General features: G+C 47.6%; 1 protein-coding gene across 1 annotated transcript in view; it reads left to right on the top strand.

Moving 5' to 3' along the window:
- Positions 1 to 14401, top strand: part of LOC119442503 (gelsolin, cytoplasmic-like) — a 104472-nt gene that overhangs the window by 75501 nt on the left and 14570 nt on the right. Inside the window, 4 exon segments of the mRNA XM_037707405.2 lie at positions 656 to 809; positions 3069 to 3184; positions 11114 to 11251; positions 13778 to 13864. Of these exon segments, the coding sequence (XP_037563333.1) occupies positions 656 to 809; positions 3069 to 3184; positions 11114 to 11251; positions 13778 to 13864 (495 nt within the window).

Genomic DNA, 14401 nt, shown 5'->3' with positions numbered 1-14401 from the left:
TTTTCTTCGTTTGTCTCCTTCTCTTTCTCTTTCTTTTTCTCTCCTCTACAAGCGAGTGGGCGTGGTGCCCTATTGCTAACCCGCTTTTCTTTCTCTTTGTGGTGTTTATATATGTTTACATGATCCATAATAATAATACAATCTTTTCCAACTATTGTTACCGGTTTTCTTTCACGGCATTCGTGTTACATGAAGGGGCAGAACAGATGCGATAGCTCATTGGCTATAACGTTCTGCTGCGGAGCACCATGGTCGCAGATTCGATTCTCCGCCAAAATTTCAGTGGACGTGGTATGCAAAACGACCCTGCACCGTACTTTGGGTGCACACCAGAGAACCACAGGTGGTCAAAACAACTCGGAACCCTCCATAGCGGTGTCTCTCAAGGCGTCCGTGTTGCCATGGGACGGTAAATTGTGTCAATACTATGTGGAGACAGGGATGCCATAAGCAGCCGCGTAACAGCTGATACTATTGGCTGCCGTAATATACGGATATAAATTTTGAAGAGTGCTCTGCACACGTACGTGTATACGCGATTCGTACACTGAACTCGCCTTCGCGAACTTCTTGCCAATGACGCGAACATATATTTTTTAAAATGTTGATGCTTTCAGCGTTTCCATCCGTCTACTCGCTCTCTCCAATTTCGCAGAAATATCTCAAATACCGGGACTACCCGGAGTGGTCCCAGGTGACACGCGTCATTTGCGGCGCTGAGCCGCCCATCTTCAAACAGTACTTCGCCTCCTGGAAGCAAGAGCAGAGCGCCATCTTCGGCAGGAAGGGTGCGCTCGATCGCATCGCCGGTAAGGATGCAGTGCAATGACCGGCTTGTGCAACGTACAGGGTCACGACATCGCAGAGCAACTGGGTTCATGAGATGAGTCCAGGGTCGTCCAGTGTTGGGGGCAAGACTTCACATCTTGAGCTACAACACGTACTTGAACTATGGAATAGGGCAACCTGTGAGTCCCGCGTTACGAAGGCGCTCTATGAGAAAGGGAGAGAGGGAAAACTCTTTATTGAAAAGTAGAATGATTAGCCAGCGTATATTCGCCTACATATGCCGTTCTGCAGGAAATGGGACGAAGGGGAAGGAATGTGCTATAGGAGAAGGTAGGAAGGAAAAGAGAGAAAAACTGCAGGTCTTGGAATTTTATCGGCAGCAGAGTAAGTGCCCTAGGCGATGAAGCTCCTAACTTTGAGAAACACTGGTCTCAACGAGATGCTTTATTATTGTATGTTGCGGTATGTGTGAGTTGAGGGTCGTATGTCCTGTGTGTATCATTTTATTTGTCATCGTATTCTCTTGCATTACCAGGATGGGCGGGCCGCCAAGAAAACCTCTCCACTTTTCATTCAAAATGTCCTCCTTTCTTCCTCATCATTATATCGGTGAAACACTGGAAAACGCGGCCAGTGAGGCGCTGAACTTGAGGCACTTCGAAACTGAGCATCTACAACTCTACCGTGGTCTGCCATCTATCAAGTTCCCACGCAAATCACTAGCCTTCGTGAAAGAACTCAACAACAAAGGCTTCACGGTAAAGTTTCAGTGGATTTCCTTCCCCAGTGGTATTTCTGGCAACAAAAAAGCTGATGCGCTTGCATACGCAGTGCTCTATCATCCTCCCAAAGTCAACTCTCCAAAGAGTAATCAAGTGAAAAAGTTTGGCATTCGAAATCACTTTGGGTCGCTCTTGGTTCCGCCACATATGCCTTGCGTAACCAAGAGATTTCATTCACCGAGAGGAAGCCTCACTTCTATATCGAATAAGGACGGGATCTGTTAGTACACCGGCCTGGTTATTTAAGACGGGGCGAATCAATGCTCCGAACTGTACGGCATGCGACGAGACCGGAGACATTGAATACTTTTTGTGGTCGTGCCCAAAATTCTAAGATGAAAGGCACGTTGTCCTGTAGACCCGCCGGGGTGGCTCAGTCAGCTAAGGCGTTGCCCTGCTGAGCACAAGGTGGCGGGATCGAATCCCGGCCCCGGCGGCCGCATTTCGATGGAGGCGAAATGCAAAAACGCCCGTGTGCTTGCGTTGTAGTGCACGTTAAAGAACCCCAGGTGGTCAAAATTAACCCGGAGCCCTCCACTACGGCGTGCCTCATAATCAGAACTGGTTTTGGCACGTAAAACCCCAGAAAGAAGAAAGAAGAACGTTGTCCTGTAGAATCTGCAAAAAAAAAAAAAAAAGGGCCTTTCGCATGTGTTCCTGCAACACCTTGTATTTACCGAGGCATCAGTTATAGCCCGCAAAGAAACTTCGCGTCTGGCAATGGAAATGCACCATCGTATGATCGCGAAAGGACTCGACGTCGTGTTTCAGTGGCTGCCGAGTCATTGCGGTATCTCCGGCACCGACCTCGCCGACGAAGCTGCTAGGAAAGTACACGAAGGAGCAAACCATGTTTTTGCGCTTCAATGAAAGTTTAGACGGTGATTTCAGCTGCAGGAGCTGGATTTTACTGTGTCAGCCTTCCAAAGCCCCTTAAATCTTCCAATTCTCAAACCTCTTCAGCTTCCCTGTTCTCGAGCTTCTTTGTTACCTCCAAGTTTCTGCCCCATATGGTAGAGTACAATGATTGTATACTTTAATTTGAACGTCAGTGGTAAGCTCACAGAAAGGATTTGGTAATTCCTGCCGTATGCACTCCAACACATCTTATTCTTCTCAACTTTCCTTATCATGATCAGGGTCCCTTGTGAGTAACTGACCTAGATAAACGTACTCCTGCACAGACTCTAGAGGCTGACTGGCGACCATGAATTCTTGTTCCCTTGCCATGCTATTGAATATTAATTTTGTCTGCTGCATATTAATCTTCAACCCTACCCTTACACTTTCTCGGTTAAGGAGCTCAATCATTCGTTGCAATTTGATATCAGAATAATTCCTGGTAAATGCGTAAACATATCACATCCCAATGTTTTGAGCGACAGCGTGTTCTCGAATGTTAAGGGCAGCGTAACTCGGAACGCTTTGAACTTGATTTCGGTTAACATTCGCTACCCAGTGTACAACTTTTGATTAAGGTCATATTTTATTCTTCAGCGATGGACAAGACGTTCAACGTGAGTGAGTTGCACCGCGAGAAACGGCGCCTCTTGACCAAGAACCTGGGCAATGCTTGCAGTTTCATGCCCGACGACGGCTCTGGGACAGTGGAGGTAAGCTTGTCTGCCTGATATTTCCTACATATTAGAACTTCTGCGCACTTTGACCTGTGACATGACAAGGGAAAATGATAGCCCATAGAGAGAGAGAGAGAGAAACGGGGTGGGAAAGGCAGGGAGGTTAACCCGAAAAGATTCTGGTTTGCTACCCTGCACTGGGGTAAGGGTAAGGGGTTTGTGTACATAAACATGTTTGTGTATTCTGATGTCAGACTGATCAGGAGAGGCGAGGCCTTCGTCAGGCATTCCAGCGTTTAGCCCCGGATTCCTCCTTTGTATGAAAGGGAAAATAAACTTCACTTCACTTCAAATGAAAGGCGGAAAGAATAGGGGTGAGAAAAAGCCGTCACGAAAAAAAAAGAAAAAATATAGAGGAGGCTGGAAACGTCCGCGAGAACTATAGTCTGTCAGATAGTCCACTCGAACGCAAAAAAACTTGAAGAGTACCTTGACTGACTTGTTGGGTGACGGCGGTATAGACTGGCGTTCCAGGACTGTCTGCTCCGAAAGCGGCCGATCTTCAAGACGCGCCAGCGCGGTCGCGAGTGACTGCCTGTGTGCGCTGTATCGGGGACAATGAGAAAATACATGTTCGATAGTTTTCTCGTCACCGCAGTGGTCAAACGCAGTACTAGCCTCCCATCCGATGCGGAAAGCGAATGACTTCGTAAATGCGACGCCAAGCCACAATCGGCAAAGTACCGTTGTTTCGAGTTGGGATAGTCCAGGTGGAGGTGGAAGTCGAAGACAGGGGTCCAGTCAATGCAGACGCGTGGGCTGCAAACTAAGTGTGTTCCACAATGATTGTGTGGCATCGTTTGCAAGCACTCGAAGTTTCGCTGCTGCATCTGTCCTTGACAGCGGGATTGGCTCCTGCACGCCGTCTTCACGAGCAGACAGAGCAGCTTCATCGGCATGTTCGTTGCCCATTACGCCACAGTGGCTAGGAACCACTGAAAGGTGACGTCGTGTCCTTGCTCGACGAGGCGATGAAGGAGCTCTCGGATTTCTGGGACTAGTTGTTCGTAGGGTCAAAGGAAGCAATGTAGAGCTGCCTTGGAGTCACTGAAAGCACTCAATTTTATTGAGATAGCAATTATATGGACACTTAAACCGGATTTCTGCCTTCGCCGTGAGGTTCCGTATAAAGTTCAAGGGCGATAAAATCGTCGCCGCGCGCCGTATGCGCGAGCGAAAGCGCGCGGGGGACGCGCGCTATCACGGAGAGCGAACGCACGGCGGAAAGCAAACGCGACCGTCGCACGAAAGGCCGTGGGGGTATGGGAGGGAGGGAAGCGGGTGACGCTGTGCTCCGACACCAAAGGCGTATCTTGCAACCGGGCGTAAGGGGAACTTGCCACTCAATCTCCCACGCGAAAGCAAGAAAGCGGAAAGGCAGCGCGGGAGGGAGGGGGGGGGGGGCGCAGCTTCTACTCTGCCAACAACTGCGCTCGTACTTTGCCCGCGACTGTGGCGGTCGCCCGCACCGTCTGTTATCCCCACACGGCTCTGACCTTTGTACGCGCTGTGCATTCGCCGCTCAGTTACCGCTGAAGCGATAGACCGCACGTACCTTCGCCCGCTGCGGCAGCTGCGCTTGCTGCCGGCGTTTTCACAGTCGTTGTCTACGGTCATTCAGTGGGATCTATTCATGTTTGCTTGTGCGCGCTGACACCACGCTTGTTAACTCAGTTAGTAAGCGAAGGTGTCCAAGTTTATGCAGCCGATAGAACTACTATCCCTACTCCGAATAGCTCTCTACTAATTTGCTATCGCAATTGATGCTTGGCCTTTCGGGCGAAACTACATTTTTTGAGGTGGTTCCTCACGAATTATGCGAAGTGCGCTACGAAGAGCAGCAAGCTCCGCTGCTGTCAATGTCGTCTGGTGTGATGTCTTGAACTTCAAGGTAGATACTTTCGCAGGAAAAAACACTGATCTTGCAGAACCGTCCACGGTGGTTGAACCGTCAGTGTATAGATGGGTATGATCGCTGTATTTTTCATACAGCAAGATCAGCGAAAGTTGCTTGAGAGCTGGTGACGAGAGTTGTGCCTTCGTTCGAATTCCTGGCCTTGTCAGTCGAACTTTTCGCTGAGCCAAGTACCAAGGTGGAAACAAAACTCTCGCTGCAGCTGTGTAACCTGAATGAAGGTATACACGATAAGGCAGTATCGTCTGACAAAAAGAGTCACGTGGTCGGTCTTCTGGCAAGTGAGGCTACAAAGTGGGAAGGGGAGCGAGCAAGGTACCTGACGTGTGCTCTGAGCGCTTCCATAATAATGTGAATCTTGGCTGGGTAGTCATGCGCAATTGCAATGGTTTCTGATGTTGATTTACATAGTGGCAACACTAGACGGACCCTAAGCGCCTATGCCTGAGCACTTTCGATTGTACGGATGTTAGTTCTACAGGATTGGTCAGCACTGCCAAGCTGTACTTCAGATACCCGAGAAACAGCGTCCTGTAGAGTTGCATCATCGCGTGTACTGAAGTACCCCAGGATTTTCCTCCAAGAAACTTGAAGAGATGACAGATGGCTGTCAGGCGCTTCTTTAGGTATAGGTGACATGGGAACTCCAACAGAGGTCACGGTCGATGATTATTCCTAAGAACCTGTGAGTCCTGACGTAAGATATATTTTGTCCATCGATGGATATGGCGTATGAATTCATTGGTTTCCGGCTAAACACGACCAATGCATATTTTTCTGGGGAAGTCTTGAGTCCTTGTTCGCTAAGGTACGTCGTTATCAACGTCGCATATTATTTGAGCTTTGCACCCACTTGAGGACGCGTCACGCCAGATGCCCAGACGCATAGGTCTTCGGCACATATTGACAACTTCACCGTATTTGGTAGGCATTCTACGAGAGCAATGAGTGAAAGGTTGAAGAGTTTTGGGCTCAACACCCCACCCTGTGGTACTCCACGGTGTGTATAGTGTTGAGAAGTTGGGCCGCCTTCGGTATGCAGAAATAGAGACCGCATATGTAAATAACTGCGTGTCCAACGATGGAGTCGACCGCCGAGGCCAACCATTTCCAGGGCCTCTAATATAGCCTCACGAAGAACATTTCCATATGCTCCTTTGATGTCGAGGGTACATCATCATCAATAATCGCTTACACGCCTTTTGATGTTGAACGTAAGTAACCAAATTGATGATGTTGTCAATGGAGCATCGGTGACGTCGACAGCCAGCCATTGCGTCTGAATAAACTTCGTAGCGTTCCAGGTGCCATTCAAGTCTGGCGAGGATTATTCGTTTTATCACCTTCCCTATGGAACTAGCCAGCGCGATTGAGCGTTATGAAGTAATCTCTATAGGAGACTTGCCAGGTTTGAGGAGCGGTACCGAGGCGGCTGGTCTTCCATTCTTGAGGAACGTTTCCACTCTCCCAGAACTCATTGAAGATGTGCAGCAGTGCACTTCCCGCTTGCTCACCGAGGTGGCACAATATAAGGTAAGACATGCCATCTGGGCCAGGTGACGACGACCGGTTACATAAGGCAAGTTCCGCGTCGAGCACTTGAGTGGTGAACGGAAGATCCATGCGTGAGTCCCGTGGGTTAGGAACGTAATTAAAAGTAAGGGAACTTGAGCCCGTTGACTGGCTTGCAACCATAGCACAGAAATCTTCCGCTACATCGAGGTCTTGTCGGCGTTGTAAATGTGCTAGCGCCTTGAATGGAAAGCGTTGTTCCGGGACAGAACGTAGGCCTCTCGCAGTTCTCCATATTTGAGATAGTGGCTTGCGGGGGTCAAGGGACTCACATTACTTTTTCCATCGCTCGGATTCCAGTTTATCTATGCTACGTTGTATATTCTTTTGAGTGCGCTGGGCTGTCCTTAGATCGTGAATGGACTTCGTGCGTCGGTATCTTCGTTCGGCGCGACGACGAATAGCACGAAGTCGCTCCAACTCCAGGTCGAATCGCGAGTACTTCGATGAGCACATGAGCGTGCACGTAGTGGTCTGCGCTGCTTATTTACTACCTTACTGCAGTCCAGGGGAGAGACCTTTCTGGCAATGGTCCTTCAGTAGGTTAGACAGTCCAAAATAAATTCGTTGTAGTGTGTTAGGCGGGTGAGTGTTAGACATCCCGTCGATCTTGAGGTAAGTGGGGATGTGATTGCTTTCATGAGTCTCAATGTTTAAAAACCACTTAACGCGCGTGGCAAAGCGGCGTGATACAAAGGTCAAGTCCGGGCAGCTGATGCGCACTGTGCCCCACAGAAACGTAGGACTTAGCGTCATTCAGCAGCAAGAAGTCAAGATTGGAGAAAAATGAAGCAAGTCTTCGTCTGGTTGCGTTGACTTTTGAGCTTCCCCCAATGATGTGATGGGCGTTAAAGTCCCCGGAGATAATTAAGGACCATGATACGCTTTTATTATGTCTTCTAGTCTTTTGATGTCAAACGGGCTTGATGGAGATAGGTACGTACCTTCAAGTGTAAAGGTGAACTTTATATTTTTGACGGTTAAGCAGACATACTAATTGTCGTGATAAGGTTGCACAGGCTGGGCGACGTAAGTAAGCTCACGGCGAATAAAGACGACTACCTTTCGATTTCTATTGTTACTTGAGGACGTAATTGACTCGTAGCCGGATAGTCTGATAGGGTGTATTAATTTTGGTTCGCAGATAACGATGATTGGAAATCGGGTAACATGTACAAACTGGCGAAAATCACCAGTGCGAGATCTTAGACATCTGGCGTTCCACTGTATAATCGATGCTCGTCTGGCTTCCTTACGAAATGACTGGTGGTTGTCAGCCATGGTTCACTCGAGGGTTTCTAGGACTGGGCTCAGTGAGTCCAGCACTTGTAGTCCCTTCCAAGCGGATGGAGTTTCGATGCTGGTCAGCATTACTCTGATGACATCAATTATTGACTGCAACATCGGAATTATTTGGCGGTCTCCTGTTTGCGCAACATCAACTGAAGTTTGCTTCGATAGAGACATCAAGCGTGTAGGCTCCTTGGAAGGCTGGGTGCTAGGGAGCGCTGGCCAGTCTTACAAGGGAAGGATTTTCCGTTTGAGGCATCCTTGTGCTCTCGGGTCTTCTTGTACTTGAAGCTGATCTCGTTTACACAATTAGTACATGAACTGCACCTTGCGTTGTACGTTTCCGTCGATGAGGACGTCGACGCCGGATCTTTTCAGAAGCTTCACTGTGAGATGAGCTGTCTCTAAACATCTGTTTCAGGATAGAAAATTATTTTTTGATCCGTGGGCAGTCTTTAGTTGTGGCTTCTTGAGAACCATCACAATTACCGCATCTAATATTTGTTGCGCGGCGAACGTCAGCAGTGTGCGACTCCTGCACCGAGAGGACACTGTAATATTTGCACAGGCGCCCTTGACATGTCCAATTCCGAAGCACTTGTAGCCTTGAAGCGGCTTTGGGACAAACGGCCGAACGACTTGTCGGAAGTGACCGACCTTGACATGCGAAGGGATAGAGTCTCCCTTGAAAACTATCTTCACGCCGCAGCTGTTTCTGAGGCGGCATACGCGCATTATGACTACTCCTTCATACGCCGGTTTAATCAGAATGGGCAGGTCTGAGTTCGTAATTGCCAGGTCAATGTCGTAGATTACGCCGGCAGTGCAGGTTCCTTCCATTGGTATAACCGGCGGTCTCACTTTGATGTCCCCCAATTCTGCTATCTGTCGGAGCTTGTCCAGCACATTTCTCCGGGTCGTGTCTACAGCCAAGACATTTTTTCGCGTGTTTAGTCGGACATCCTTAATTTTATTTGGCACAATTCCCTCAAGGAAAACGGAGAGAGCTTGTCTGTTGAATCCTCGAAGGCTGATGGAAGAACCCACAGGCATGAAGAGGATGGTGTGCGGCCACCGGCAAGGGCGCTCAGGTTTTGCATGCAGGGTTGATGTACTCCCAGGTTACAACGTCTTGATGAATCTCCTTTTGGCCTTTCGGCTCCTCACCGACACAAAGCTGTCATTCGATGAGTCGTCGCCTGTGACTGAGTAAACCTCAGCTGGTGCTAGACCAAGTAACTCGCTTCCTTGAGGAGCTTGTCAAGGTAGACCTGTGGCCTGGCGGGATGGCAGGATCCGCATCCATGGCCACGAGAGCAGGAGCCTCAGTGGAGTCTTCACTACTGGTGGACCAGGTGCCCCTTGTCAATGGAGAGCTCGCCGCAGTAGACTTCCGGCTACGCAGGCCTGCGGGAGGCTCCACGTCCATAGCCGCAAGGCAAGACGCATAAAGCGCCCCGGAAATCGTGGAAAAGTGGACAAAGTATAGCTAGCCGAGACAGATGCGTTCTAGCAAGGAGCAACTTTGTCGTCGTCTCCAATAGCCCATATATTTCTATGCTGGACATGGGTAACGTTTAGCTCAATAGTCGTTTTTTTTTTTCTGCTAGCGTGGCTTTCAATGGCAGCGTCGGGCTTCCTACAGATGACGTCACAGTGAGAGCTTATTGGCCTTCTGTTAAACAGGAAGCGTCAAGTTGTCTTGGTTCTTTTCCCCGCACCCTCTGTGAGCGCGCGCCCTCTGCATACGCTGGCTGCTAAACACGAGGTCGCGGGATCAAATCCCGGCCACGGCGGCCGCATTTTGATGGGGGCGACATGCAGAAAACACCCGTGTACTTAGATTTAGGAGCACGTTAAAGAACCCCAGGTGGTCCAAATTAATCCGGAGTGCCCCACTACGGCGTGCCTCATAATCAGATGGTGGTTTTGGCACGTAAAATCCCATAATATAACTTTTTCTCTGCATACGCTCGGATACAGAGCATATTCCTCCAAGAAAAATTACCTGCTGACCTAAATTTTATTTAATTAATATTTATAACGCAAATTTCGCGTGTTGACACCGTATTTAATATTTCAAGCACACTGTTCTGTGCTGGCAGATTTTCAGGGGACAGTAGATATTGGAAGATATTAGCTTTATGATACCTGACGTGGTAATCGGAACTCTTGGTCAATGACACATAATCAACGGGATGGCATTACCGGGAATTAAAATTTTTAGCACGAACTAATGATATCGAACTGGATTAAATGAAATATTCTGTGAAAGTATACATATATATATAAGGGCTTCGCCCATGATATAGCTGGATTGTGAGGTGTTAAGGGTGGTACTTGCATTGCAAGGTGATAAAGGTAATACTTTGTGGTGCCTAGAACTCTGGGCGTAGCAATAGTTCACTAATAACTTATGTTAATTAGTTATACAAACTTCAAAATGTTCCCATTTCTTAATAAACATAAATGATGCGAAAAATCATTCACCAGTTGCGTTTTCACGTGGGATTGACCTCTTTAAAAGGGCGGTCAGGAAAGTAAGCTTACGGGGTCGGTCACTGAAGAATTGCATGTCACTATGTGATCAACAGACACCACCAAAGGTCCACTGAGTGCTTGAGAAAGTACGCAGGATTCACTTTTAAAGCATGTCACTCACGAACATTGGCTATTGAAACAAGAAGCAAGGCATTTGACGAGGGTATTGTAGCCATCTATTTGTGCGAAGATGCGTACTATACACTGGCTTAGAGCAAAATAAAAAAATAAAGAAATATAGGGTTGATACTATTGAAACTCTCACGATACCTAATCTTGGAAGGTGCGAATACAAAATTGTGTTACTCGTCATAAGCTTCACGGTGGTTTTGCCATGTATACTTTAGCTAGAATGAGAGAGGGAGAAAAAAAAGAAGTATAATCAGCGGCACCTCTGATCGAGCTGCGAGCGCATCAAAGTTTCTAAGACAGCTCATTGCTTGAGCACGACTGCATTATAGGACATGTCGCTGTAGAATCATCCTGCTCAGGTTCACAATTACTACCTTTCTTTTTGTGAATACTCCCTTTAGGACGGCGTTTCCTGTTCGAATCGGCGAATATCTTAACATAACTTTTGTTTCCAGATCTTCCGCGTGGAGAACTTCGAGCTGGCACCCGTAGACCCAGCCATCTACGGTTTCTTCTTCGGCGGGGACAGCTACATCATCAAGTACACCTACAAGAAAGGCTACAGCGAGCGCTACATCATCTACTTCTGGCAGGTGCGTACATTTCGTAGCAGCCTTACTGGCTACTAAGCCAATAAAGTAATTATCCACATCGAGCGCACGCTTAATATGACATTGTGGCCGGCATTACAATTTGATTGCTGTCCAACGTCACAACCTTGCGCGCCGCATGTAATGGATATAACGTAATGTAATGGATAACGCAGGCGTTGGGAAATTCGTTAAATTCCGCAATTCAGAGTGTTGCCCAAAAATATGCGCCTGTAATATCTATAAATAAAGCAATCATTTGTTCTTTCGGCACACGCAGCCGCCTGTTTAACTGCCGCCGTGGTCGTTCATCGATACATAGAAGGCGGCCATGTTGTACCATAGATTTGTTATAGCAGGTGCTTGTAATATGTTCCTTGTTCGAGATCTATCATACGAGCTCTCGTTTTGATATTTTGTCGGCAGGAAATAAAGCTCCAATCTCTTTTCAGGGCTGCTTCACTTTGTACCGTATGAGAGTAGTAAGACAGGAAGCAGTGGTATGGAACATCTGTGATACGAAGCTCCTTTGACAGCGCAGTCGTTGACATGTAAGCGGAACTGATGCAAGTATTATGCAGCTTCAGGCGCGTCACTGCTTTTTAATGTGCGCGATTATAGGCCAGCAATTTTCGTTCCTAGCCTCCTGCCGTTCCTGCTCTGGCTGAATAAATCTATCTGTCATGGCCATATCGTAAGTGATCGTGCGCGTTGATTTCACCAAGACAGTTGTAAATTAACGCTAAGATCGCTGCTGATGGCTTGTAAGTTTTCGGGAGGCATTTTTACCTGGAGGCCAGAAAAGCTTCCTCGTTCACCTTATAGTTGAACGACGGTTATTGTAATGATAGGCTACTCTTAAAATAATTTTCTTATTTGCTAAATTACTTTGATGGTATCGTATTATTAAATCTTTAGGTTTCGTCATGTATAGTTGTCGAGGTGCATGCTGAGAAACCAAGCACTCTGCGCTGGAACTAGCTTGCAGAGGAGCTTCGTTCAGGGCTTAACGAACTGCCTGCGCTAAGTACATGTCTTCGTGGAACGATAAACATTATCCTCCTTACAGGCTCCGTAATTAACCTTCGTTCTGGCCCAGCTGCTTGAGTGGTTGTACTGTTTTGCGAGAAGGGGAGGGGGGAGTGCTTGAAATACGTTGTTCCCTGGCACACACACTCAACGCCACTTTACATGCAGTTGCTTTAATACTCGCTGATTAACAAGAGACGCTTGACGTTACACGCACAACGGCGACGCCATCAATCATGTCCGAGAGCAGCATGGCGGATTGTGCGCTGTGACCCCATGTGAATGCGATATGTGTGTGACCTGCGCTTTAATTCTAAGGAGAGAGGTAAAACAAGAGGTGAAAGGCAGATAGGTTAACGGGATTAGGTGTCTGGTTGGCTACTCTGCACAGGGGGACGGGGCTTTAATTCTGAGAGCATTGAAATAAGACTGTGCGCTTACTGTTGCTTTGTTTTTATTCATATTTCGCACTGAAGTTGCATTCTTCCTTGGTCCGCAAAACACTTGGCATCGTTTGTTGCCTGATTAGTTTGGACATTTAGTCAACAAGCCGCAGTTCTTTCCTGCGATGACATAGGTCGCTTACAACGGTGACTTTAAATTCTATTACCGGCGAACGAGGCAAGCAGAATCTAAAACCCTTATTGAAAGACGTTAATAAAAAAAATTTGGCTCCTTTTGCGAAGATTGCACGGCGCCAATAAAGCAGCGGTAGGCGCCACATAATCTCCTAAAGTTGTTATAGGACGAAAGCGCAGGCCACTGCAGACGGGCGGAAGCACATGACGACGTTCTCACGAAGGCCTCCGGACACACACTCCTCTCTTAGGCGTTACGCTCACTGCGACCATGCACGTTCCAGCGCAACGTGCTTGGTTTGTCGTAATTTTCGTAAGTCTTTCATGAGACACTTAAATGTGCACGCCGGTGGCGCGGGAGGGAGTACATATTGTGCAAACTGGCGATCTTACGCTTAGTCCTGCTAGACCGCTTCTGTTCTAGCCCTTCTACTTCATGGCTTGCCTGTATAGGTTGCAGACGCGCTAAACAGTGCCCATCACTGACACGACAATCAATGATGCTTTATTAATATACACACACGCGGTAAAACGTACATGCAGAAGGAGGTCCCGTGGTCGAAGACCGATTGGGGACCTTCCGTACAACGCTTGACAAAAACGCTGAAAATACACCAATATTTATACCACTTCCGAAAAAAAAATGAGAAAGAGTATAATAAAAAAGGCACAAAAGAAATACGATAAGAAAGTTACAATGAAAGGGGAAATACGTACGGGTACATTACATTTGAAATCTATGATGTTAGTCTTACTCTTGATTGTGCATTTCATTGTAAAGCGTATGTTTGTCGACGATAGAAACATTCTTTTTATTAATCTGACGGATTCAATAACACTCGTGTTGACCGTTTTGAGCTTTCCACATTTTTACGTACTTTTCTGCCTTTCCTAACAACTGACTCGAATGCTGCAACCGCAGGGAAACGAGAGCAGCCAAGACGAAAAGGCTGCCTCCGCAATCTGGGCCGTGAAGATGGACAACGACCTCTGCGGAAAGGCCATTCAGGTATATACGTTCGTAGGAAACATGTTTGGATTGTTTTGCTTTTCTATAGAGCAGTTACGAGTTGGTCTGCGCGAAATAGCAGCGATTATAGTCTTGCATTAAAAATTGGTCGTGTATCATCTCTATGCGTACTTGACCGCAAATGACGTTTAGGGGTGCGATCTTGTACGCGTTCCAAAATGGAACGGAGGCGGTCCGTTCCATCGAGCCGCACACGATTGGTCAATTTGATCGTCACGGTTCAAATTGACCAATCGTGTGCGGCCCGATGGAATGGACCGCCTCCGTTCCATTTTGGAACGCTTACAAGATCGCGCCCTAGGCGTGAAAGCGTCGTTGTGCTATGTCACTGCAGGCATCACAGCACTGCCCTAAAAGTTTAACCTATTTAGGGAAGTAGCTACACAAGAAGAAAAGGATCGAATTAGGAGAACTGGGCCGCTATGATGTAAAGATTCCTTTCGCTCGATCCTGTTCCTTTCTTATCACCCACCATTTTCGGCCGGCATTTGTCGGTGAGAAAGTGGGCGGAGCGCC

Source organism: Dermacentor silvarum, chromosome 2 (genome assembly GCF_013339745.2).
Source record: "Dermacentor silvarum isolate Dsil-2018 chromosome 2, BIME_Dsil_1.4, whole genome shotgun sequence".
Taxonomy (NCBI): domain Eukaryota; kingdom Metazoa; phylum Arthropoda; class Arachnida; order Ixodida; family Ixodidae; genus Dermacentor; species Dermacentor silvarum.
Note: the sequence above shows the minus strand (reverse complement) of the source record. Positions and strands in the feature narration are given on the sequence as shown.